The following is a 25,733-nucleotide window of genomic DNA, read 5'->3' as shown; positions in this document are numbered from 1 at the left end:
GAGTACTTTGGAAACTGTGTTCTCAGAAGCGAGTACGTATTTGTGTGATGGATTAACATCTATTAGTTTAATTTGTGCATGCTATGATGTGCAGATGTAGCTCGTTTATTAAAAAAGTTTGTGTTATGACTAGAAATGGCTTTGACCTCTGGGTGAAACAGAATGTATTTCCTCCCTGCATTATCCACACTATGTGGATAGCACGCAGGGCGTGCTGTGTTACTTCTGCTCTAGAAACTGGGGGTTCTAAGCAGGAAAGTAGGTTATGCACAGCCACCTCTGATAGCATACATTTGCTTGAAGGATTGCTTTGCACCAAGTAATGGGGGAAAATGCAGGATCTGAACTATGTAGATATTCACTTAATCTACTTCTAAAATCTTTAATTTTATTTATTTATTTATTTATTTTACAATATAATAATAATATAAATGTATTTATATAATATTTATTTATTTATTACTGTAATGTGAAATCCCCTGTGGTAGAGAAGCAGAGATAGGTTTTGAGGCCAATACCTACCATGGTGTCCCCTTGGCCCATTATACCCATTTTGCCACCTCTCCCTGCCCTGAAAGCAGAGTGATATCAGTTCAGGGACAGCAGTGCCATAAAGGTCGTTGTGTTGAGCATTGAAGAGAGCTTGCAACCCCAAGGATGGGTTAAAGGCTCTCCTGTAAGAGGTCACTCCAAAGCCTGCAGCTCGCAGCGGGTGAAGCCGTGGAGGACCTCTCTGAAAAAAGGTCTTGAGGTTCAGACATCTGGCATTCTGGTGCCCAGTTTCTTGATTAATGCATTCACACCATGTCTGAGAATTGCCGTTCTTCTGAGTTCATTCAATACATTACAGTGCAGTATTGATCAGAGTGTTTTCTTGTGTATGTTGAGTTAAGGCTAAGGTAAATAATGACCTGAAGTGAAATCAGACCACTGACGTTGCTGAGGAATATCTTTTAAGAGATAATCAACTGCTCCTTTCATTCTTCAGGAGTCTCCACATACACTACAAAATTATTTACTGAGTTGAAATTGCTCCTCTTGCCCCTGAAGCATATATATATCTGTATATTTAAAGCTGTCTGCATCTGTTTACAGCCAAGCACGTTCGTGTTGAAACACTTTATAATGAGGAGGAGGTTAAGACTCGGGGTTGGGAGGCTTTTGCAATTATAAGAGACCAAAGCGGCATCTTCCAAATAAACACTACTGTAATTTTTAATACCAGCTACATAACATTACCAGTGCCCTTGATGCTGTTAATACCTTCAATACATTATTTAGATTATCCATTCTTTGCCAGGACAGGCTGTATTCTACCACTTGGAACACCTCAAGGGAGAGGAATAGGAGGAAGAGCAAAATCTTGCCCTCACCTTTTTTTCCATCTAAAAATCAAACAGAACTGTTTTGATAGTTATGATTACACAGAGGGAAATGAAATGTAGAAGAGAATCAGTGTGTGTCTTAAATACTGTTTTGAGATAATTCTTAAGCGTTTGAAATATATATATGTGATGAAATTGTATTCTGCAGCACGTGAGAGCTGCGTGTTCCAAAATTATCCTGCAGCACATTTATATGGATGATTTAAAAGCCCGAGAGCCAAGAGTTTATAATAGAAGTACAGACAGATTGAGGCTGGTAAATATAGCAGCACTAATAGTGTCTGAATGTTGTAGATGTGGAGTTTGGCATATTTGCTTTATTCCGGAGCAGCAAAACCATGCAAGAGTTATACAGGTCACCTGGCAAGAGGGCAAAGTCACTCAGCCATATGAATTTAACAAGCCAGAAAGAGGTGAAAAATGTTAGGAAATATTTGTTGCTGTGATTTCAGCCCACACCTTGCACTTGTTTCAAGGGGAAGAGAATTTCTGGCTGCGAATGTAATGAATTTAGGGACATGGTTGGTGGGCATGGTGGGGATGGGTTGATGGTTGGACTTGATGATCTTAGAGATCTTTTCCAGCCTTACTGATTCCATGATTCAGTTGCTTTTCCCTATTGCTAGTGGCCCTGGCGTTTCTTCTATTCTAGTTTCTTAAAAGAAAGTCCCTTCTGCAGCAGTAGGGTGGTGCTTGTCTGAGCCTCACAGGGCAGAAGAGGAGGAATAACTCAGTTCCAAGGACTTTCCCCTGGGGCTTGTTTGGTGGTTAACTTTACAAGTTAAAGATGCCTAATTTTCATGGAGGGTTTGCATTCCCATTGGGTATAAAACACAGCCACTGGCAAGATCTCCACACTGCAGCTTCAAGTAACAGTCTTTTTTTTTTTGATGCTTGCTCAGATCAGGTGGACCAAAACAGCGGGAAGTGCCTCTGACAGATTCCAAGACTCGAGTGTCTTCAATGAAACGCTGCGGATAGCCAACATCCAGCGCCACCAAGGAGGCCGCTACTACTGCAAGGCCGAGAACGGCCTGGGGTCACCGGCCATCAAGTCCATCCGAGTGGACGTGTACTGTAAGTAACAGTGGGGTGATCCTTTCTGTGCTCTCCTAGAAAGATTTGCAGGGCTTCTTAGCATACTCTCGTATCAACCCCACAGGTTTTGTGGAGTCCCACCATGAAACCACAGGAGCTGAGGGCACGCTCTACTGCCATAGGAGTAGTTGTGCTCAGAAGTCCTGTGGCTGCCCTAACTGAGGTCAGATGGGGCTGTTATTCTGTGGACATATCTTAAAAATGATAAAAATGTTCACAATAAGAGTGCATCTTAGCCTGATTTGTCTGCAGCATGCATATGTATTTAATTGCTGTATGAGATCTGTGGGTTTTTGTTTGCAGTGGCAATCTCTTCCCGTTCCCATGAAACTGTATTAAAAGCTACCCTTGAAATGCTGGGCAAAGCATGGAGACTGTACTGCAGTTGGTCACTGGGACTGGCAGGGAAAGAGTATTGTGTGGGGCATGAAGCTTGTTTGTAATCAGATTTCTCTCTCAGTTTATCACTCTAGATTTAATGACGAACTTTGCATTTAACTCTATAAATTCAGTGATTGGGTTCAGCTATTGGGAAGAGATCTGAGTGCGTCACACAGCTGTGGTTTTGTGCACACTTCAGGTTAAGGAGAACCTTAAGTCAAAAAGCTCTTGGAAGTACTTGAAGGATGGAAAATCTTCGCAATACACATTTGGAGACTCTTCTAGTGCAAGCAGCGTCGTGTAAACAAGCATCTTTATGTGCACATAAATAGTTAAACTGAGCCCTTCAAAAAGAAGCCTGTCTTGTGACTATACAGGCACTGAGCTTTTGTTTCTCCAGAAGTACCCTCTCTCTGTTAGATGAACATCAAGATGAACATCACTATATTTGCTACTTCAGGGACCCAAGAGCTGGGGATTTCTGTGGTTCCTTTATGGGATGGTGGAATTCCCTCCTGGGGAATTTTCTTGCCTTGCAAAAGATATCAGGATGTTCCCAGTGAGTGCACTTACCTTCATGATTTGCTTAACTAGCCATAACTTGTACCAGTGCCCAAATTCTACCTCCTTTATAAGCAATAATTGAATTAGGAAGTAATGCCTCATTAATTTGTTGAAGTCCAATGAATAGACAACATTCAGCACTTGCTGTGAGGTTGGCTCATTTAAGCGATCCTTTCTGGATGGCACTGAAGCGCGTCTCTCTTGCCCCAGCACCCATTTGTTAGATTCTCCTTAATTCTTCATATCAAACTGCTGCTAGCGGGATGTGTTGTCTGGAGGTTGTGATGCTGTATGGTCTGAGCAAGGAGAGTTTTGAAAGGTTGCTTTGACACGCAGTTTCTTTTTCAGCTTTGAGAGTGAGTTCCTTCTGGCAGAGACAGCCTTTTCCTCCCATCATGGTTTATTTAGCTATTTGCCTGTGTTCTTGGATCTGTTGTTTGGGATTCATTGCAGTTTAATTTCATTCCCGTACTCACTGAAGATCAGATGCTGCTTCTCGATACACCTCAAATAGTTTTCTGTCTTTCTGGAGCATGACAAACTTCAGGTTCCAGCTGTGATTAAGTACAAGGTGATTACCCATCATATGCAGGCAGATATTTCACTGGGTACTGTCTTCTGTTGTTGGTCAAATACACATGGGCAGACTGGTGTGCTAAGCTCAATACCAGTGCAGATTGGATCTAGCTGTAAAGAAGACAGGAGAGAAAAGACTGTACCCCACAGAAGCCAGGCAAGTTGAAGCTCATAAGACATAGAAGCACTGTAATAAAAGATGTTTTTAATTTTGTGATGAAACTCCCAAATCTGTTAAAGTAAACAACTAGAAAATATATATATTTCTGAAAAAAAGGCATTGGTGCAATATTAGCTCCTGGATAGGGAGCTAGGAGACATGGTTTAGGGGTTTCCTGTAGGTATGGTAAAGGGAGGACAGTTGAACTAGATGATCTTATAGGTCCTTTCCGACCTTGTGGTTCTATGATTCTATGATTCTATGATTATCGTGGAATCATAGATCCTGCAGCACCACCAGCTGAGGTTCTGAGTGCTGCCAAGCACGACAGCTAAGTGGAAAATGAAGAACAGGAAATTATCAGAGAATGCTGTTTTTGTTCCAAGTGTTGATGTTAACATCTCGCATCCAGCCAGCAAGATGGTAATGGAGATAAATGAGGAGGCAAAGATTTTCTGTGGGTGTTTTTTTTTGTTTGTTCCATTTTCGAGCTATGCAAATACGGAACCTTTTCAAACTTCACATTTGAGGCTGAAGACTTAAACCAGCTCTTCAAAAGTGTTCTTGGATCCAAAACCAATGTGGAAATCAACATTAATATGGTTTTCCCTCTTCAGCTTTACAAGCCAGGATGCCTCTGGGTACCTGGTCCGGTGGTTGGCGACCCTGCACATAGCAGGAGGTTAGAACTGGATGAGCACTGTTTGCCTTTTCAACCCAGGCCATTCTATAATTTTATGATTCTCAGCATCTCACCTCCCTGAGTTTCTTTCCTAGCTCCTTCTATGAAGATGGCTGTGTTGTCTTTGGTTGAAGATCCTCTTCTCTCACCTTAGGCTGAAACAAGGGCACTTGGTTCCCTCTGCATCTTACCCCTGGGGCAGGTTGCCTTCTGCTCATCCACCAGGAGGAGAACTGAGCTGAGCTCACCCTGCTCTTGAACTCTTTCTTCTTCCTCTGGAAGCGTCCCTTTAAAGTACATCACATCTTTCCACTTTGAAGAAAAAGCTTTTGTACTTGACTCCTAGGAAATATTTTGCTTGAGATTTGGAGGACACTTTCCCCTTTCCTAAGGAGGGAAGCTTACTGTATAAATTAAGTCTTTTGGTTTAGAGAAGCAGAGCGCTGTAAGGGTTTGTTCCTGAAGGAGAGTTGACCAAACCTTTAAGAAACGAATGTGCTAATTGTTTCAATGAAAATAAATTTGTAATCCTCTTTATATCATGGATCTCAATGGATGCCAGGCCAGGCTACACAGCCAGAGCAAAACAAACTGGAGTGAATTTGAACTGGTTAAAAGATGTCTGAAATGAATTTGAAGTCAGGATGAAAAACGCTTATCAGACAGATTCAGTGCACAGATCTGTTAAGATTGCATTGTGTGGTAGCTAAGAGCTGTACATTGTGCAGCTTGTTGGGAAAGTTGTGTAATTGTAGGATTAAGAGGCTGAGCTGAGGCTTTAGGGGGAACAACCCTTTCTTTTATTCAGAGATCCCCGTAAATCTTGGCTTGAAGCTCTATTTCCAGAACCCGCCCCTTTACATGAGATTAGTTAGATCCACATTAGGGTATTCTGTTTACATGAAGCATTCTGTTAACTTCACCCAACATCAGCTGGCTTTGCGTGAATTGGGTTTTGGTGCAGCCTGGTGCAGTTGAACCACGGCGCTTTCCCCTATAGTGGAAGCTGCCCTGTGCTGATCCCAGCCCTCTGTGCAGCATCAGTGCAGAGGCAGAATGGAGAAGCTTGTGAGGCTCTGACCTGCTCCCAAGTATGTGTTTATTATGCCCGTGTTTAGGCTCAGCGTGCTTAATACACATAGAGGTAATCACCCCAGGGGTTTGCCCAACTCATCCCCATCCACGTTCTAATCACTCATGTGACTCTCTTATGGTTTACTCAGATGCTGTGTGCTTCCCTGGTGGTTCTCAGGGTGCTTTAAGCTGTCCATCGTCTCCATTGCTCTGAGGGAACACTAGAGATCATCACCTGGAAATTTAAGGCAGTTGTCAGCAATGCCTGAGGGTGCTCAGGGTTATTTCCTAATCCTGTGATGGCAGTGGGAAAGAGACGAAAACAAGACCCAGCTTTGGACCCAACTCCAGACCCACTTTGGATGCCTTACTTAATAGGGATTTTAGTATGAAAAGTGCTCTGTGCAGAGGTGACCTCAGCAATAGCTGTCTCAGAGCAGAGATCTGCCTGGCAGAGCATCTCCTGCAGCTGTACCTGTCCTCATGGCTGCGTGCTCAGGAGTGGTACCTCCGTGCTCTGAGATGTAGAAGCGCCTGAAACACACTTGGTGTTGACAGATTATTTCAGCAAACAGAGAGCATCACAGCTTTCCTGACTTGGGGATGACAGAGAACGCTGCTGATAAAATGTGTCAAATGGCAAAGATATCAAACTGCTAATCTTCAGCCTTCTAGTGTGGCTGCTAGTGGCATGTGCAATCACGAGTCTGAGAGAGAAGTGTTGTTCAGAGGCAGTGCTGGGTCTGCAATTCAGAGATCCTGCTGCTGATTTCCATCTCATCCAGGGAAAAGGTGTGGAAGGGAAATACTGAGCATTGTGCAGGGAAGCTTAGTTATAGTGCTCTCTGTATGAATGCTGATGGATCTTAATGGTAGTCATAGAATCCTAGAATGGCCTGGGTTGCAAAGGCCCACAGTGCTCATCCAGTCCCAACCCCCTGCTATGTGCAGGGTTGCCAACCAGCAGACCAGGCTGCCCAGAGCCACATCCAGCCTGGCCTTGAATACCTCCCTTGTCTCAGTTTCAAACCATTCCCCATTGCCCAGCCTCACAAACAGCCGTTCCCCCTCCTGTTTATACGCTCCCTTCAAGTACTGCAAGGCCACAACGAGCTCTCTCCAGGGCCTTCTCTAAGCTAAACAAGCCCAGTTCCCTCAACCTTTCCTCACAGGAGAGCTGCTCCAGCACCCTGACCTTCTTAGTGGCCTCCTCTGGACACACTCCATGTCCTTCCTATACTGGGGGCCCAGGCCTGGACGCAGTACTGCAGACGGGGCTTCACAAGTGCTGAGTAAAGGGGGACAATCACCTCCCTCTCTCTGCTGGCCATCCTTTTTAATGCAGCCCAGCACACAGTTGGCCTTCTGGGCTGCAAGCACGCACTGCTGGCTCACGTCCAGCTTCTTGTCCACCAGGACCCCCAAGTCCTTTTCCACAGGGCTGCTCTCAAAGGGATTCTTTGCCCAGTCTCTATAAACAGCTGGGATCACCCCAGCCCAAGTACAACACCTTCTACTTGGTCTTGTTGAACCTCACTAGGTTCATATAGGCCCACTTCTCCATCCTGTCCAGGTCCCTCTCTCTCGGAGAGCAGCTTGGCAACCACATCAGCCGTTTGTTTTATAACCTTGGATGGATATGATTAGGCCCCAGGGAAATATATACATTCAGTTTCATGAGGAGGTCTAGGACATGTTCCACTGTTACAGTGGGACATAATCAGCTCCTCTTGCCCACACCAGGAGCTTCAGGGTCCTGGCAGACATGGGGAGGAGCCTGACCACCAGCGAAGACTGAGAGAGCACTCATTGATCACTTCAGCTTTTTCCATGTCTGAGGCCAATCCTCTGTTCTCACTTATCACAGGGGGAACACTCTTCTTGTTGTGTCTCCTCCATATGTACCCAAGGAACAGACTCCTGTTATTGTTCACACCCCTTGCCAAGTTCAACTATATCTATCTGTGCCTTGGCTTTCCTAATCTTTTTTCTACACATGCATATAATGACCCTATACTCCTACCAGGCTACACAAGCCTGCTTCCACTTCCTCTACATTTGGCTCCTTTTCAATTGAGGGTGACCAAGCAGTCGATCTCCCTGCCCCAGGGGATGGTGAACTCTCTCGTCATGGCAGCATTCTGAAGCCGTCTCACCACGGCATTGTGCAGCTGACACTGCAGTCCTTCCTTGTGCAGGTCCCTCTCAAACACAGCACTGAGTTGAGCAAGGCATTTCTTGGCATTTGTGCAGAGGCCAAAGCTCCCAGAACAAAGGGACGCTCTCTGACAGGCCGAGCGGTCCCAGCACAGCTGGTAACAGGAGTCTCTGTCAGCAGCTCTGTGCAGAGGCCTCTTCAGCTGCACGGGGTCTGGCTCCTCATGGTGAGGCAGCAGGGAACGGCTGCCGTGTGCGGTGCTCCCGACACACAGAGCTCTGAGCACCAAGGATGTCTTGCTCCAGTTTAGAGCAGGGAGAGGAGGTTCTTTCAATATACGTACACTCGACGGCAAGATTGAGACACAACAGGATAAATAGTTTATAGTTTATAAGAGTTTATTAAAAGGTGTTGTTGTTTAGGGAAATGGGGAAGGGAAGTCGGGCAATAGAAAAGAGATAGGAAATAAAAGCAAAGAGTCTTTGTAGAAAGCAAGAAAGAATTAGTCACCGCTGGGTTTCCAGCATGACTTGTAGTTCAGATGTTGATCTTCAGTAGAGATGGGTCGTCAGAGGTTGTTGCTCCGTTGATGACGACCACAAAGATGACATGTTACAATGACAGTTCAGACTTATTTGAAAGTCCAGAGTGGTTGCGTCAGCTCTGTTTGGAGTGACAGCTTCCTGTTTCTTGGACCACAGCAGGAACTCCTTCCCACCCTCTGGGCCTTGCCAGCAGGTAAGAGGGAGCATGGAAGCATCTGCTTGCATCTTGCATTCACAAGATACAATGGTTCCATCCCCAGATCTTCCATACCAAGCTGGAGTCATTTGGTCACAGGCCGGATCTTCCACTGGTAAGCTCTCTCCAATGTGACACTGACTGCCACAAGGAAACAGCCACCTCTGGCCTCCTAGGTAGGTCTCAGAGTCTTATTGCTCACAGGATGTGAGCTTGCAGCCAAAACAAGAGAAGAGTTCGGACAAAGGTCTCTCAGCGTCCGAACAGCAGCAGTCTGATGTAGCGATCTTTCAGCTCCCTGAACTCACGCAGCGCTATGGAGTGGGCGTCCGGGTCCTCCTCCAGGTGCTGGAAGAGGTTGAGCGGCTTGGCGGATCGGAAGGACTGCGGCAGGACAATCGTGCTGTGCACCGACTTGCTGCCAAGGAAGAAGTGGTTCAGGCATTTCTCGTCCAGGCAGAAGCGCAGGTACCGCAGGAGATTCTCCATCCGATTCAGGAAATACTTCCTGCGCCACTTCTTCAAAGGGATGATGGCCAAACTGTGGAGGACAAGAGTCTTGATGACATAGGTGGAAAAGCCCATGCCCACTAAGATGCTGGCAAGCAACGTCAGGCAGTGCAGGTGGGAGCTGTCCTGTCCGGTACTCCTGGCCGTGTGCTGGAGGAACTTCTTTTCTGCCACAGCGCAGCTCTGCGGCCATGTTGTGCTGGGCGTAAAGCCGGCGTCTGTGTTCTGGCTGGTCAGGTAGATGTCCGAGTGGTCTTGCTGCACCCCGAACAGCAGCTCGACGAGGACTTTTTCCCCGCTGGAGGCTTCTGTCAGCTGGAGCTTGCAGGAGCGTCTGGAAGGCAGCACCTTCAGGCTGTAGGCGTGCGCGTGGTGGGTGGTCTTCCAGATTGCTGCCACCTGTACGGTGAACCAGGTGACAGTTCTCTCCACATCCAGGTAGGAGTCAGTGCAGAGAGTCTGTAGCAGGCTGGGGTCCTGATTTTGGCTCAGCTCTTCCTCCTCGTGGTGGAGGAAGCACAGCACATTCCCCAGCAGCTTCTCCCTTTGGCACATGCACTGAAGCTCCACGCGGACGCGGGAGTTCCTTGCCAGCCCGTGCCCTTCATCTCCCAGCTCCAGGAGGAAGCTGTGGCCGGGGGGAGGCTCTATGGGCACGAGCAGGCAGTACACATTGTCCCACTCCCGGGGACTCCAGCCTTCAAAGGCGCTGCCCACCCCAATGGCGGGCTGCAGCACCGGGAAAAAGGTGTTGGACCAGAGCAATCTGAAGGTCTGCACGAGCTCGTTCATCAGCTCCTCCACTATGGGGCACCTGGTGGCCCTTCCTTCCACCTTTGCCAGGGCACGCTGTTTGAGAAATTTGGTCAATTCTGAATCTTTGAAGTCTTCTTCCTCATCCTCCTCCTCTTCTTCCTGTTCCTCCCTTTCCACCATTTCCACCTGCTCCTGCTGTTCGCCCTGTTCCACCTGCTCCTGCTGTTCGCCCTGTTCCACCTGCTCCTGCTGTTCCACCAGTTCCACATGGTCCTGCTGTTTTTCCTGTTCCACCTGCACCTCCTGTTCCACCTGTTCCACTTGTTCCACCTGCTCCTGCTGTTCCACCTGTTCTGCCTGTTCCACCTGTTCCTCCTGATGTTCCTCCTGTTCCTCCTTTTCCACCTCTTCCTCTTCCTTCACTCCGGATGCCTCCTCCTTGCCACTGGAGCTGTCGTTTTCACTGCTGCTTTCATCACGCTTTTTCATTTTTAGGGACTGCACCATGTTCCAAAAGAGCAACAGAATCAGTCCCATACTGAACCAGATCTTCCAGTGCTGCAGCAGAGCAAAGAGCAGAGATGACATGTCCACCCAGCTCTGCTGCTCATTCCTCTGCTCAATCTCGTGCTGCGGAGGTATCATGTGCTTTTGCAGATCAACCTCGCGCCGCTGCACGTTCTCGAGCATGAGCTCATCAGTTTTGACACTGACACTTAGCGCCCTCACCACCAATGCGAGAACAAACACCAAAGCCATGATCTGCAAGAGATGGGAGAGAGGGGTTCAGTGGGGCTGGGAGGGAGCGGGGCCAGGAGCCGCATGGCCCTGTGCTCAGGTAGGAGCAGTGGGTACGAGGGAGCTGGGTGGCAGCAGGGACCGAGGCCAGCGCTGGCAGGGACAGTTCCAAGCACTGCCCGTGGTGCTCCCACAGGGGCCGGTGTTTGCACCACTTCCCTCGTCCAGCCCGACCTTCCCCTGCTGCTGCACTCACCAATGGCCCAGGTCAAAAATGCAGCAGCGCTGCCTGCCTGTGGCCCTAAACCCATCCCCTGCATTGTGATGCAATGCATTCCTGCTGATGTCACAAATGGGCTGCCCGACTCCACCCTTCTCAGCTGCCCAGGGTGGGCACATGGCCACTGAGCCACGGCACTGCCTCAGTTTGGAGGCATATTTCTGGACAGAGCTCCTGGGGACGCTCTTTACTAAGCAGGTGGGAGCTGCCCGGGCCTTTCTTTAAAATAAAATGGGGTGGTATTTCCCATGGATGCTGTGCTCCTCATGTGGCACCCCACAGGTTATGTTCACCACCCCCTGGGTAAAAAACTTCCCTTAAGGAATCAGTCTTGATTTCATTATTAAACACGACCAGCACAGTGCTGTGCAGGTTGGGCCAACAAAGCACCCTCACTGAGGAGCATTCCCCCTGGAACTAGCAGGCTCAGCCAGGCAACCTGCCCAGAGAAAACCTTCAACTCTCTGATGGAATAAATAAACTTTGTTAGAAAAATATAGGAAGATTTTGTGAATATTTCCATGTGTGAGTGCTTGGAACAAGCTTTCCAAACGTCCTTTTTGGTCATCATATTGAGATCATATTGAGTACTGCAGATGGGAACTCACAAGAGCTGAGTAGATGGGGACAATCACCTCCCCTTCCCTTCTGGCCACTTGCTTGGTCCCCATGTGCAGCAGTCCAAGCTCACCCCTCTAGTGAGGATGCAGAATGAAACGTGGTGTCAATCATTATTTAGCTCCCAGTAGTTTCACTGTTGGGCCACTGTAAACATGCTCTGTGTCATGCTCCAGCAGCACGCTGCCCTAGTGTTTCAGATGTGCTGCCAGGAAGGCGTATCTTTGTTTTGTCTCTTTCTTAATGGCACATAAACAGGCACACACACAGCTCGTACGATCTACTTATTTATGTAGGGCAGAATAGACGTTGCAGTCCAATTTATTCTTGTGAGGTTGTCTGCGGTGCTGTGGGAGTCAGAGGAGTGGGTGTGATGAAGGTAACTGAGATGAGGGAGGTCACAAAGGGCAAATGAAGGTGCAGGGCTGGGAACAGAGAAGGGGCTGAGCTGGCACCGCTCCTTGTTGTGCTCCGTCCTCCTCTGCCTTCCCAGATCACCACCCTGAGAAGGCAGAGAAACTGGATTTAAATTAGATGAGACAAGGAGGAGGTGATGCTTTCTGCCAGAGTGCTATTTTTGTTCTGGATGAGATAATGATGTGCTCTCGTTGAATTACAAGGAGGCTGCCCTGTGATTCCCTCTTGCTACGGCGCTGCTATGTGTCTTAAGTCCACTTGGCACTGAGGAGAGAACCTGGGGAAACTGATGTGGAAGGATATTCAGCAGTGAGCTCTTTGACAGTCATTCTGCTGAAGCTGGAAGTGCATCAGTTCATGGGGAGGGTTTGTAGCTGCTGTGGTCTGTGTGTGGCTGTGACAGCCCCAGGGCTCTCAGCCTGTCCCCATTGGGAGGTACTCCTGTACTCTCCTCCAGGCTCTCTGCAGCAGTTCTCCATCTGCCTGGAGCTGGGGAGCCCCATGTTAAGCACAGCACTCCAGATGTGCCTCCGCAGGGCAGAGTAGAGGGGAGGAGCACCTTCCTGCATGCTGGCCGTGTTCTTTGCAATGCACCACAGGATTCCATTGGCTTTCTTGGCCACCAAGGCACACTGTTGGCTCGTGGTCACCCTGCTGGCCACCAGGCTCCTTTCCAGCACCTCAGCCCCAAACTTTACTCTGATGCATGTGGTTATTCTTCTCCAGGTGCAGGACCGTGCACTTGCCCTTGATGAACCCCATCAGGTTCCTCTCTGCTCAGCTCTCAGCCTGTGCAGGGGGAAGTCACTTGTTTGGGCTTGGGTGGTACCTTCACCCCATGCAGTTGTGAAGCAGCTTTCCCATACTTTTCTCTGCAGATGTTTATCTCAGACCCCTGACCGTGGCAATTGGAATAAAATGTGGGGAACGAAAATATACTTCAGCTGCTCCATTAGTTTCTGTGTCACCTCTCTGACTTGTGTTTGCTTTGTTCTGGCTGCAGTGAATGATACGTTCTGATTGCACTGATGCTTCTAATGTCCAGCTTTGGTATCTAGCAATATTCATTGATATCTTCTTTGATCTTCCTTTCTGGCCTTTCCTTTATTAAAAGCCTAAATCCTCATGTACATGATAGGATGAAAGACCAGAAATAACCAGTGCAAATTTTAAAAGAAAACAGAAAGTGGAAAATTAATATAAAACAAAAGCATAAGTAATAGCGTATCAAGAAAGCAAATGTGTTAATCTTTCATCACCTCTTTTTTTATGGTACAATAAAAAAAGACACTTTGAAACGAGGTATTGTACAGACCTCTGCTCTGGGGTTTACCTTGAAACAAATGGAGATGGGGTAGAGTTCTCACTGTCATCACTTTGGCTGCTATGTGTGCCTGTATTTTCCCCTGGGAGAACCCTCCCATCCCTCTTGATATGGCAGATCCTCCCAGTAGATGGCTGGAGCATGGAGCAGAATGTGGGGTCACCATCCCTGGGGGTGTGTGTCCAAGAACCCTTTTAGTGTGGTACTGAAGGTGGTGGTTTAGTGGGGAAATACTGATGGCAGGTGGATGGTCGGACCAGATGATCTTAGAGGTCTTTTCCAGCTTTGGTGATTCTGTGGTTTAAAAAGGCTACGAAAAACTCAGCACACTGTGTACAGACAATATTTGACCACAGTGGTCTATGGCAGCAGCATGGAAGGACATAAGTGTGTATTGTGGAACAGGTGAGGCAGCCGTGCCATAAAATATTAATGCAAATGTGAGCACTTACAGTAACTTCAATACCTTTTTGCACCCCCAGCTGTCACACTATTCAGACTGCATTAAATAGCTTTGCGGTGGCTGTTGGGTGTTATCAGTGCCTTACTAGCTTCTGTGCATTTCTATTTTCTTCCTATGAAAAGCTTTGTGCGAGCCGAAGAACAGAAAAAAGCCTGATGTTGTTCACGCTGATGAAAGGTTGTATTTAGTGCTTGTAAGAGGCCGACAAAACACTGGCATGTTCAGAATCGAGCTAGAATGATAAAATGTTGTGCATGCTTTATAGTTATGCAGGATTCCTGGTCCATGGATCAAACTTTTCCTGGTGAGCATCCCCAGCCTTGTTTTCTACAAGTGCTTTCCTTTGGAGTCCTTGGTAGAAAGCTTTAAGAAGACCTGATTATCCAGAATGAGGCATCGTTTAGGCTGGTCTGTATGTTGCATTTTGTAATGTTTGCATATCTTTCCTGCTTCGAACAGGCGACTGAAAATGAAGGCCTCAAAAGCTGTAGGTTGAAATGGAGATTTCTCATTGGATGCTAATGTGGATGCTGCCTGGATGCTCCCCAGGGCTGGATTTTGTTGTGAACACCTCACGCTGGCACAGCAGGCTTGTGCAGTTTGTACACGCTGCTCGCATTTGATGTCTGATTGCCCCCTTCTGCTCTTTCTGATCCCACCGAGGCCGGTGTCTGTGTGATGCTCTGCAGGGAAGACAGACCTTATTAGCAGGAATGGAGAAAAACAGGCACAGGAGGGGAGGAGCCTTCCCCATTTCTGTGCTGGGGCGGTGAAGGAATAATACAGCTCAAGAACAGTGGCATCCATCAGTCTCCTGCTTGCTGCTCTTGCCTGATTTATAAGAGCGAGGGAATCAAACGAAGGAGCAGGAGCTGGGAGTCAGAAGCAGCAGCATTGTGGCAGTCAGTGTCTGCATCCCATGTCAATAGCAGAAGATAGAGTTATTGTGGGTGTTGTAGCAATGCAGAGCGAGCAAGAGCAGTGCTCGCATCGGCTGCACTTGGATGCACCTGGGGGATGAGCTGCGTTGGGTGCTGATTGCACCGAACACCTTTTGCAAGCTGAGGGCTGAGCTTTGCACAGCTGAATTTCCCTCTTGTTTGAAAAGCATTCTAAACGCTGCTGCTATTTTAAGGCTTGGCAGCCTGCTGATGGCTGACCTGAAGTGATGTTGGTTTGCCTAATAGCTCGGGATTTTTATGCAGTAGGTGTTGGGACTGCAGAGTCCCTAATAGCATATTTTAGAGTTCTGATGGATTTTTAAATAGCCTTCCAGCATTAAGGCAGGCATTCCTGTAATCTGCATTTTGCAGTAACACGGGAGCCTGGGTACCTCCTGATCTGCAGGATATCTACTCGTGCCTCTTCCTTTTCACTCTCTCCCCTGTTTTCTGCCTTCATTACTCCATTGAGCTCCACTGCAGCCCGCTCTGACAGTGACCCCTGTCAAAAGAAATGGTTTTAGAAGAAACATCTTTAATTAACCCTCTCCTGGAAGTAAAGTAGAGCGAGGCTGGGAAGCAGCTGTATGTAAGAATACATCCCAGGTTTTAAGTGCTTTGTTATGGGATATAGGGAGGATGCTTTTCCTCCTCTATTTCCAGTTTCCACAGTCAAGTATTGGGTTGGTTACTGGGGTACAGTGGATAGAAACTTCTTTTCCATGTGAATTTCCAGAAGAAGAATGCATTTAGTTTCCTTATTCTAGAAGTGTCCGTGTTGCATTTACCTGAGATTGTACCATACTCTGCTATATGCCCTAATACTGTAGATGGGAAGTGGGAATGACCCAGGACTTCTAATGGGAAGTAGGATCACAAGTAGTAAGAGCATTTGTCCAGATTTAATGCGCTCTGTTTTATCTCACTCCATTGTGCCGGAGGCGCTTCTCATTAAACTGCCAGTAATTAGGAAGAAGCTGAAACTTTGCATAACAGCGAGTCTCAAATGGCCTCTCATTGCCTCTTGTGGTGGCCTGGATATTGCCTCCCACTCTTGCAGTACTGCATTTCTCTGTGTTTCCATGCTGGAAAGCCATTTTTTGCCTTTTCTTTTTGCTGATCTGTAGGCGCATTTATGGGATTGTGACTGTGCCACACTGTTCCATGAAGCAGCAGTGCTGCAGGAGGTGGGGTGACGTCCCTGCTGTGGGCTGAAGCAAGGAGGAACCTCTGGGAAAGGGTGAAGGAGTGACTGGGGAGCAGGAAAGGTTTCAGATGCAGCTGTGGAATAATTCATAAGGACTGCTCAGAGTGAAGGAGGGAAGAAAAAGGAGCAGGGAGAGCGCATTTAGTGGGAGTCTGCGGATGGGCAACTAAAAAAGGGGGGTTTCTTTCTAAAAGCTCTGCGCGAGATAGTATTGGCAGTGATGGGCTTAAATTGCAGTGAGAGATCTAGGCTAGACAGCAAGAAAAGCTGTGTGGTGTCAGAGATGGGCAGACACGGACACGGGGCAGCTGGCAGTGAGGAGCATCTTTTGCAAGTCACTCCCTGGAGGAACATCTGGCTGCACTGGTCATGCAAGAGAGGGTTGCAGGGCTTGGGAGCTGTTTTCTGGCTCTTTTGCCCCATGCTTCTGTTGCCAGCATCAATTCTGACCAGAGCTACAATGTGGTTTCCTTAGGAGACCTTCACAGCGTGAGGTGATGCATCTCTGCAGGCAGGGGAAGCTCAGAAAGTCCAGTGGAACATGCAGAGCTTTATGAAGGTGCTGCCCACCATACTGCATTGTGTTGAGTATTATGCTTCTAAAGAGTATCTCTCAAAAAGAGCTGTGAATAGGCTGTTAGTGTTCTTCATTTCTGTCAGTGAAGTAGTTGATTTCCAAAGCAAAAACCAGAGCAAGGACAGTGTTTATCTTTGCAGAAATGCACCAGCACTGAGAGGATTCTGTGCATGTTGTTGACGCTTGGGCTTGAGTTCCCATCATACAGTGCTGGTTATGTTCTTGCCAGATTGGGGAGATCTAATTGTAGAATCATCATAGAATCCTAGAATGGCCTGGGTTGAAAAGGACGATGATGCCCATCCAGCTCCAACCCCCTGCTGTGTGCAGGGTCACCAACCAGCAGCCCAGGCTGCCCAGAGCCACATCCAGCCTGGCCTTGAATGCCTGCAGGGATGGGGCATCCACAGCCTCCTTGGGCAACCTGTTCCAGTGCGTCACCACCCTCTGGGGGAAAAACTTCCTCCTAAGATCCAACCTAAACCTCCCCTGTCTCAGTTCAGAAACATTCCCCCTTGTCCTATCACTGCCCACCCTCACAAGCAGCCATTCCCCTCCTGTTTATACACTCCCTTCAAATACTGCAAGGCCACAATGAGGTCTCTCCACAGCCTTCTCTTCTCCAAGCTAAACAAGCCCAGTTCCCTCAACCTTTCCTCATAGGTGTGAAATAAGTTACACCAGAATTGGGCCCTCTGTGTCTGAACCAGCCGAGCTCCAGTGCTGGCTGCAAGGCTCTGAGTGGCACTGGCTGTTTTTAAGTGGAACAGATGAAGATGAAATGCGTTAAAAGACTCCGACAGAGGGCTGATTTGTCAGCTGTTTGATTGTGTTCCTCTGGCATTATCTGTGAAGCAATTACGCATGAATAAAAAAGCTCCTTGAGATGCTTTCAAGGAAATATTGACCAGTAACATTTTAATTAGGGGACACTGAAGCAGAAACATTGGAATCAGCGGTACGGACAATAGCAAAGCAGGTTGAGTTTCAAAAGAGAGGCTGGTTTACCACCCTCCTGATAACACATCCAGGTTGTACCCTTGGCTGAACTGAAGTGTCAGTATAAGCCAGCTTCATGCGCTCGTTTTATCCCCCTTTTGTCATAAAGGTTATAAAAATTTGAAGAACACACAATTTTAAAATAAGCTTAGGCCATCATTTACATGGATGGTTTTACTGGCCAGGAGTTGTGCTGTGTCTGTTATCCCCCTGCAAACTGAGTGCTGCTGGATGCTGTGTGCACCGGGCTGAGCCTCGGGAAATTTCTTGTCACTGTTTTTTCTGCAACAATAATTTGCCCCCCTAAAGAAAAATGCAATTTCCAGGAAGCCTTTGGGAAGTTTTCTTCTGAATTTATTTTTCTAAACCATATTTAGATACTATGCTGCTGGGGAAAATGAATACCCACATCCCTCCAGTCCTGCATCCAAAAGAGCTGGCTAAGGCTTAAACCCACACCCCCACCATGGATCAATGGATATCTGCTATTTTCTGTCATGCACCGTCATGTAGATCTGGATGAAGAACATTGTAGGCTGCTGTCCTTGGTTTACAACTGCGCTCAGCACCGAATATTCGATAGCTGATGTGTTGCTTTTGATGCCATCCCCTGGCAAGGCTACAGGAGGTGGCACTGGCAATGCTGGCACTGGGAGAACCATCCCAGAAGGGCTGCCCAGACTCTGTGTGCCCATGGTGAGTCCTGGTGACAGGTGAGCCCTGAACTGCCTCTTGGGCTTCAGACAAGAAGCACCAGGACCAGGGGTCTGACTGGGGTTTGGGCTCTGCAAGCCAAGGACAGTCCAAGGGAAGTCTTGGATCAAACAGTTGGGCCTTCTTAATTCATTGAAAGAGGATGCTCTTCCAAGGTATGGTAGCATTTAATGTGACTCGGGTCACAGAAGAACTTTGAGAATTTACCCATGCATATTTATAAAACAAGTCTTAAAGAGAGCTTGGGATACTGCTGTTCATGTGCTGTGTGTTTCATTTCCATCAGTAGGGTCAGGAAGGCAAGCAGGTCTCTTGGGAGCGCAACCGCAAGTGATCATTGAGTGGGATACACATCTCATGTGCATGTCCTGACTTCAGCTCCTTTTAGCATCAGACAGAAGGCTCAGGCGCTTTGCGAGTGCAAGGAATCTATCCTTGTGCCAGAAGGGAACGTGGTGCAAAGCATCGCACTCAGCTGCCCTACCCAGCTGTTGTTCCCTGCCCAAGCCCACCTGCAAGCACTGCCTAGGAAAACTGTGCTTCAGCTCCTACAGCGTAAAAGGCAGGTGCAGAGGATGCCATTTCCCTGTTTTATTTTAGTAAGTCTGTGCTAACGCTTAATACTTAACAATCAGACCCCTGGGCGCAAGAAGAGGAGTAATTCACAGCGCTTATGTTTGTGCGGAGTATTTAGAAGCAAAACAGCTGTTTGTGGGCAATCTGCACAGTGCTGCTATGTGGCGTGGCTCATGTTCTCCAATGGGTTTAGTCCAGCAATGGCACTGCCACGTCACTGCTGTGCCATCAGAGAGATGGCAGTGTGTCCCACCTGACCCCAGCTCCCTGTGCTCCCTCAGGCCCTGTTGCTATCACTGCTCTGCTCCCTTACCAAAATCTTTGCTTAAAATGGGGGTTGGGAGACACTGAGTGCAGCACTGACATGTCAACTTGTCAAGGAAATTGCTACATAAAAGGGGAGTGGGGTATTTTTATTCCTTTTCTGAAAGAATGGAAGGACGGGTCTGTGGCTGTCAGAGTGAATACTGCCCCTTTTAAATATGGAAATTGTAAAATACACCCTAATAATTCTACAGTGGGTACCATCTGAAATTCAGGCTGCATCCCGCTATGCCTCTCCCCTGCAGTGTGTGCTGTTATCCACATTATCTACTTCCTTACTCCAGCCCACCGCTCATTGCAGGATACCAGATGTGGCGGCATTAATGACCTACTTGATGCTGCCTTTGGTGTGTTGATCAAAAAAGGGCTTGGAGTCCAATCAGGAGCGTTCAACCACACCTAATTCACATCTGTTAGCGATAGGGGTGATTTGGTGATGACCTGATTTCTGCAACTACAGTCATTATTTGCTGGGCTACTCCATCATTGAATTTAGCTTTTTAAATGAGCCATTATGCATTAGGTCCGGGCAGCACAGATAACAGAAGCAGAGAGTGATGATGTGTTCAGGGATAATCAGTTAACTGGGATCTTCTGGAACCAAGCAGCGACCTTCCTTACTGCTTTTCTATGGGGATGGGGAGCAAAGGCAAAATACAGAAGGCATCTTAAAATGACTTCCCTTCTTTGGAAGAATGGTCTAGAATATTAAAGATGTTGCACCGTGAGTATTGTACAGGAAACATTAGCTTTGTTTGTGTGACCACTTGTTCTCTGGCTTTGCTTAATAGATAAAGAAAAGGAACGTTATTTGCATTTTATCACCATTTCTGATTTTGTTAAATGCTATATATGAGCAATACTAACCACGTGCTTGTACTGGAATTGTATTTATTTCCATAACTTAATTAGGGAGGAACTCAGAGCAAGCAAAGTCACCTTGGGGGAAGTCAATTCTAGTCAAAAGCACTCTGTTTTCATAGAGCTGCTTTTGTAACGCTGCTTATAGAGATCTTGAAAGTAAACTCTTGAGCCGTTCAGCTGGCTGTGCATGTGAATTAACTCAGTATTAAAATGCCTCCTGGTAACTCCAAGTGCTGCCTGTTGAGCCATTTTCCCTCTTTAATAGATGAAAATTATGGACCACTTGGTCAATTCCATCATTGGGTGATCCATTACTCACAAAGCAGATGGTTCCCCTGGAAGCTGGGGCAGCTCTGGGCAGGGAGTTGAGCATGGTGACCACCAGAGTTGCCTTCAGCCACAGCTGTTAGCGCTGTCCTGGTGCTAAGTCTGCACCGCGACCTCACGCTATAAACTAAATTGTAGATGGAAAAGAACATGAGCTTTCTTCAGAGGTTTAAAATGATGCCACACAATGCAAAGACCTCGTTGCTGCTTTTAAGCTGGATCAAAAAGCTTTCCCAGGTCTTTATCTTCACCGTTTACTCTGATCTCTTCGATTGCCTTGAATGGGAGGAAAACGAAATGGCAGAGTAGAACAATGAAATCCAAACTCAGCACTCAACCTGTGAATTGTCAAAAAGAAAATGAAAGAAAGTTAATTGCAGTAGATCAAAGAGGTTATAAATAACCTCCTATCTCACATGCCTTGCATATAGTAACATCAGCTGATCACCTATTAAGCAGCTGATGGACCAGATGCCCTCATCTTTTGCACAGCATCAAAGGGAATCAGTCTTGGAACCCTCCCGTCCTGGACAGACAAATACTGATTGGAAAGTAAATAGAAGAAGGTCAATAAACTCTACTCCTGAACCTCTGCTGTTTACCTTACTTCCCTGTCAGGCCCTCTGAGAGGCACAACGTGAAGCAGAGGCTCCTTCCTGTAAGCCTGGCTCATACATGAGCAAGGCAGAGGAGAGCTGAGGTTGCTGCAGTTAGTATTGTATCCCTGCTAGGGAGATGGCACAGAGAAAGATAAATGAGGGCAGCACATGTTTCTCAAGGTAACGAGGCAGATTCTGCAGATCTCAACATTAAAGAGAGCACTTGCCATGTGAAAAATGTTGGTGTGTTCAGAGGCAGGAGTCAGATTCTGTTCATTGGACTCATCAATTCAACCCTTTCAGTTGTGTTGATTTGCCTGTTTCTGGCCTGGCCTGGCACTCAGGTGCTCCTGGCCTGTGCATGGGCTGACTGTGCTTCCCAAGCCATTGCTGCAGGTGGGGAAATTCATCTGGAAGCATTCAGCAGCACAACTGCCTTCACAGAACCATAGAATCACAGCACGGTCGGGTTGGAATGCACCTTGCAGCCCCCTCAGCCCCACCACTGATATGGGCTGGATGCCCATCCATGGCCTCAGGCACCTTACAGGTCTCTCGATGCTCCCACCTGCTTTGCTGGGTGTTGATAAAGCTGTTTTACAGACAGGTTCCCCCACTTTCAGATGCACAGGTACTGCTGTCCTGGAGGTTCGGAAAGCTGTTAGGGGGCAGAGGTTGCTAAAATGAGAGTGCAGTGGGCAAGCTGTCTTGGGGAAGTCATTGGGAAAGAAGGAAAATCCCTGCAGTGAGTGTTAATTATGGGACTGGTAGAGCACTGATGGGGAAATGAGAGTTTCAGCTCTGCGTATCCAGTCTGATGTCAAATGGTGTTGTTAGTAACAGTAATGTCTATAAGGAGAGCATTAAAAACAGATCTCTTTTTTCTTCTACTTTCAGTGGAGCCATTTGTCAACTGCAAGACCATTCCCTTTGGTTTCTCAGTGCTCGCAGGGAAAAACTCATTTTCCAAAGGATCTTTGATTAATATTGATTAACTCTGTGCTAACAGCCCAGCATAGCAGGAGCTGGCAGTGTCCTAGTGTGGACTTATCCCATTTTCCCCCTCTTTGATTGAGCTGTACATGCACTTTGCAAGGATTATTGTTTATAAGGAACTGTGCAGTAAATAGTGCTCATTGTTGTGAACTAAGAAAGAATGGTCAAACCTAACATTTATCAACTTATGGCCAGTCAAACAGTCAGATATGTCAGAATAAGGGCCTAAGTAGGCACTGATGAGAATGTAAGTTTTTCCTTAGTTTAATTCTCCATGCTCTGGTCTTCTTTGCTTTACACATGTCCATTATTTCTATGGGGCATTAACCGTTTCAAAGCAGATTCATAGCAAGGATCCACCTAATACTTTATTCTCCCCTTGAACTTGTAGAATAATCAGGATAAAGGGCCAGGAGGTGTGTAGAGAGCAGCTGAAGAGCTCTAAAGTGAGCTTGTGTTAGAGTTGAGAATGGTACCCCAAAAACCTCCTCCAAAAGCTCATGGATAATTGGTCGTGTTTGGATTGATGTAGCTCAGTTGCTCCAATTGATACACATTGCACCACAGGAAGCTTCCCACTTATTTCCCTTTTCTCTTGCTCAGGGGAAATGAACCTCAGTGTAAGGGAGGGACCCTTCCATCAGACATGAAACGTTTTCATTTGTAGTCACTCTACTTCTCACTGTGGGACTCGGCAATAAATACAGGAAACTTTTTCCATCTGGGGTTTGCAGGCTTGAAACATCACCTGAGCACGGCATTGCAAGCTGTTTCTTTTGTGTTTGCTTGTTTCTTCCATTGTGAAGGGTATCAGAAGGCACAAACCAAGAAGCAGTAAGAGCAGACATTCAAAATGATCCAGTGATTTTATTAAAATTACAGCAATTTCAATGAAATCAAGTCTAGCATGAAGGAAATGCAGGACGGAGCCTTTGGCTCCACAAAGAGTCTCAAACTCTCATATTAATCTTTTTATTAGTCTGATTATATCGCAGTGTGTCCCTGATACTTTGTTTTCTCTGCAGAAAATAGCACATTTATCATAGAATTATGGAATCACGAGGTTGGAAAGGACCTTCAGGATCATCTAGTCCAGCCGTCCTCCCATTACCAAAGTACCACAAATCATCATGAGCTGTTTGTTTATGTGTCTGTAAGCATGAGGCCAGTGCATGTTTGCTGCATAAATTCAGATAACCCTCACCAAATAAAAAGGTTATGGTGGTTCAGTGGCTAAAAGCTTTATGTGGGCCTTTAGCAGAGACCCAGCAGCACCAGCATGGCTGTGCAGCCACCTCAAAGGGAAAGCAACATGCTACAGTCACAAAACATCAAACCATTGGGAATGGCCATGTTGGGCCTCAGAAGGATTTGGGGGTTCTTGGGCCCTGTGTTTAATAGCGGAGTTTCTCAGGAAGCATTAACGACTGATGCTCACAATGGATGTGGAATGCAGTGGAGCTGGCTTGGGGTAAGAGCGTTGTTTATGGCATTAGTAAATGTGAGCTGGACTTGGGAATGGGAGCTTGAGAGATGCTGCACCAAGAACCCCAGCGCTGCCACCTGGTGCCATTCAACCAGGAGTGGTGCTGGGTGATGATGGTTCAGTGAGGTTAAATGCATGCCTGCATGCATGCGGTTGGGCCAGTTATTGGTGAGTGTTGTCATGGGAATAATAAATCTTACTTCTGTTGCAGTACTGCAGCTATTTGGTTAGGGCACGTGTTAACACAGAGCGCTGACAGCTCTCGTTAAGGAAGGGATAATTGATAGGAGGCAAATGGAAAAGAGTGACTCCTAGGAGCGGCGTAGGTCAGGTGGGAGCAGGAGAGGCTGCAGCACTGCTGGCTGCATTGCAATGCCTGTGTGCGTGACCTCTTACAGTAAACACACCATTAAGGCTTCTAATGCATACTGACAGCCTTGCTTGTGAAAATTAAGAAGTGGAGATGAAATAATCATGCATGCAGGAATGGAAATGCAAAATTTATATTAGGATCAGCTGAGGAAGATTTATATTTTCATGTTGAGCTCATTTCAATGATGTTTAATTAGCCCTGAATGGCTGCTGAGGAAGTACCTTGCAGAATTTGTTCAATATAATAATCCTGGCTTCGGTATTTTTGAATCTCAGAAAAAAAAAGGTCTTACAGTTAATTAGAGTATTAATTCCCCAGCATTACCTGGCTGCGCATGCAGATCTTGTTTTATTTTCATCCTCAGAAAGATCCAGTGAGCTCTGTAAGGTTATTTGAATGCCTTTTATGCTATTCCTTTTTCTAAATTAAAACTGTCTCTAACACATGGTAATAGCTGTAGTTAGATCAGTCTGAGATAAGTACGTGTCAGATGAGGTTTGAGATAATTGATGCTGTAAATATCCCCAGAGTGGAAAGATAGACCATGTTAATGGCTTGAACATTCAGTCTGTTTGCAGGAATCTGATCAGAGACTTAATAGAAACAAGCCGAGATTATACAAAGCTGAGTTTATGGCTTACAACGTCTTTCACATTTACTGTTGCTATCTGGGAGCGCTCCCACTCTGCCAGCTGTTTGTGTCTGGAAACTTCCCTGATGTGTGGGCTGCTTTGTAAGCTCCTCTAGAAGGTGAGGGTGAGGTTTTGCTGTTGCTCTAGAGAAGGCCTGTATGGGGTTGCTGCATTACGACCAGAGACAAGCTCCTTCGTTTTGTTTTCTTTGTCTAAGAAGCAAAAGATGTGCAAGAAGGCTCATAGCCAGGAGTCAGCTTGTGCAGGGTGAGCTGCAGAAGGAGAGTAGGCAGTGCATAGGGAGGTGCTTCTCAGCTGGCTCAAGCCTTCCTCCAGTGCTGGCTTCTCCCCACACATATGCCCTGATACCATAAAGCATGGCAGAGGTTCAACGTCTTTGGGATCTCAATCCCCACTCGAAAATTTGTTGAGAGCCACAGGAAAGCTGAGAAGGTGTTGGGGAATGGGGATGTGGCAGATAGGCAGTCAAGGCAACAAACCTCAGCCCCTCTTTTGGCTTCAGCTGCATTTCCATGCTGTAATAATTTGTTGCTATTAATGTTTGCTGATGATGCAAAATGAATGGCATCATCAGGATGGAGAGAAGGAAGGTGTGGACTGGGTGACCTCCTGAGTCTCCTCCAAGGTGAGTGGGATTTTAGCAGCTGCACCTCAGTTCAGAAAGGAAAGAGAAATCTCTGGCAAGTGAGAGCCCTGTGGCAGAGTCGTCCCTTAGGGCTGCTTTCATAACTGCTCTCCTGTTATCTGCCCATCCTTGCAGAGTGGCTTTCACTCTTGTTTCTTACATGCTTTATATGTGGTTACAGCCATCAGCATCCTTGGGCTTCCTTCTGTTTACAGCTATTGCTGCTTGCTGTATATCTTACCAGGAGCCAAAAGAGCTCTTTTGTCCCCGCTGTTTTCCCACCAAGAGATGCTTATATCCTATAATGAAATTACAGTTCACTCTTGGTTTTGATAAATGTGTTGTCTCTTTATATCTTTTCCTGCAAGTAAAGTCGTAAGTACTTTCTCCAGTACATAGGTACTATTCTGTTGCTTTTCTGTGTGCCCTTTTATTTCTGAATGTTCCCATAGCAGTGGCTGACACCCCATTAGGATCCTGTACTCAGGTCACCAGTTCTATGTACAGAAGTAAATTGTGTTACTCCATCTTACTGCCAGCAGTGAGC

At 46.8% G+C, this 25,733-nt stretch overlaps 2 protein-coding genes across 6 annotated transcripts in view; one reads left to right on the top strand and one right to left on the bottom strand.

The window, feature by feature from the left end:
* MDGA2 (MAM domain containing glycosylphosphatidylinositol anchor 2) overlaps positions 1 to 25,733 on the top strand; it is a 290,230-nt gene that overhangs the window by 99,061 nt on the left and 165,436 nt on the right. For 4 of the 5 annotated variants that reach the window (XR_004307273.2, XM_032444620.2, XM_085549693.1 and 1 more), the window contains exon 3: positions 2,288 to 2,462. Coding sequence is in view for 3 of the 5 variants with exons in the window: in XM_032444620.2 (XP_032300511.2) it covers positions 2,288 to 2,462 (175 nt within the window). In the remaining 2 variants the exon portion in view is untranslated. The remainder of the gene's footprint in view (positions 1 to 2,287; positions 2,463 to 25,733) is intronic. The other variant, XM_085549694.1, reaches the window with a different exon arrangement.
* On the bottom strand, positions 8,465 to 10,736 carry LOC146760857 (inositol 1,4,5-trisphosphate receptor-interacting protein-like 1). Its single transcript, XM_085549700.1, has one exon. The coding sequence runs from the start codon at positions 10,728 to 10,730 to the stop codon at positions 9,072 to 9,074; it is 1,659 nt and encodes a 552-aa protein (XP_085405826.1). The 5' UTR covers positions 10,731 to 10,736; the 3' UTR covers positions 8,465 to 9,071.

The sequence above is a fragment of the Coturnix japonica genome, chromosome 5 (assembly GCF_054131305.1).
Source record: "Coturnix japonica strain WE chromosome 5, WE-NBRP24, whole genome shotgun sequence".
NCBI classification, from domain to species: Eukaryota; Metazoa; Chordata; class Aves; order Galliformes; family Phasianidae; genus Coturnix; species Coturnix japonica.
This window is presented reverse-complemented; position numbering and strand designations above follow the sequence as displayed.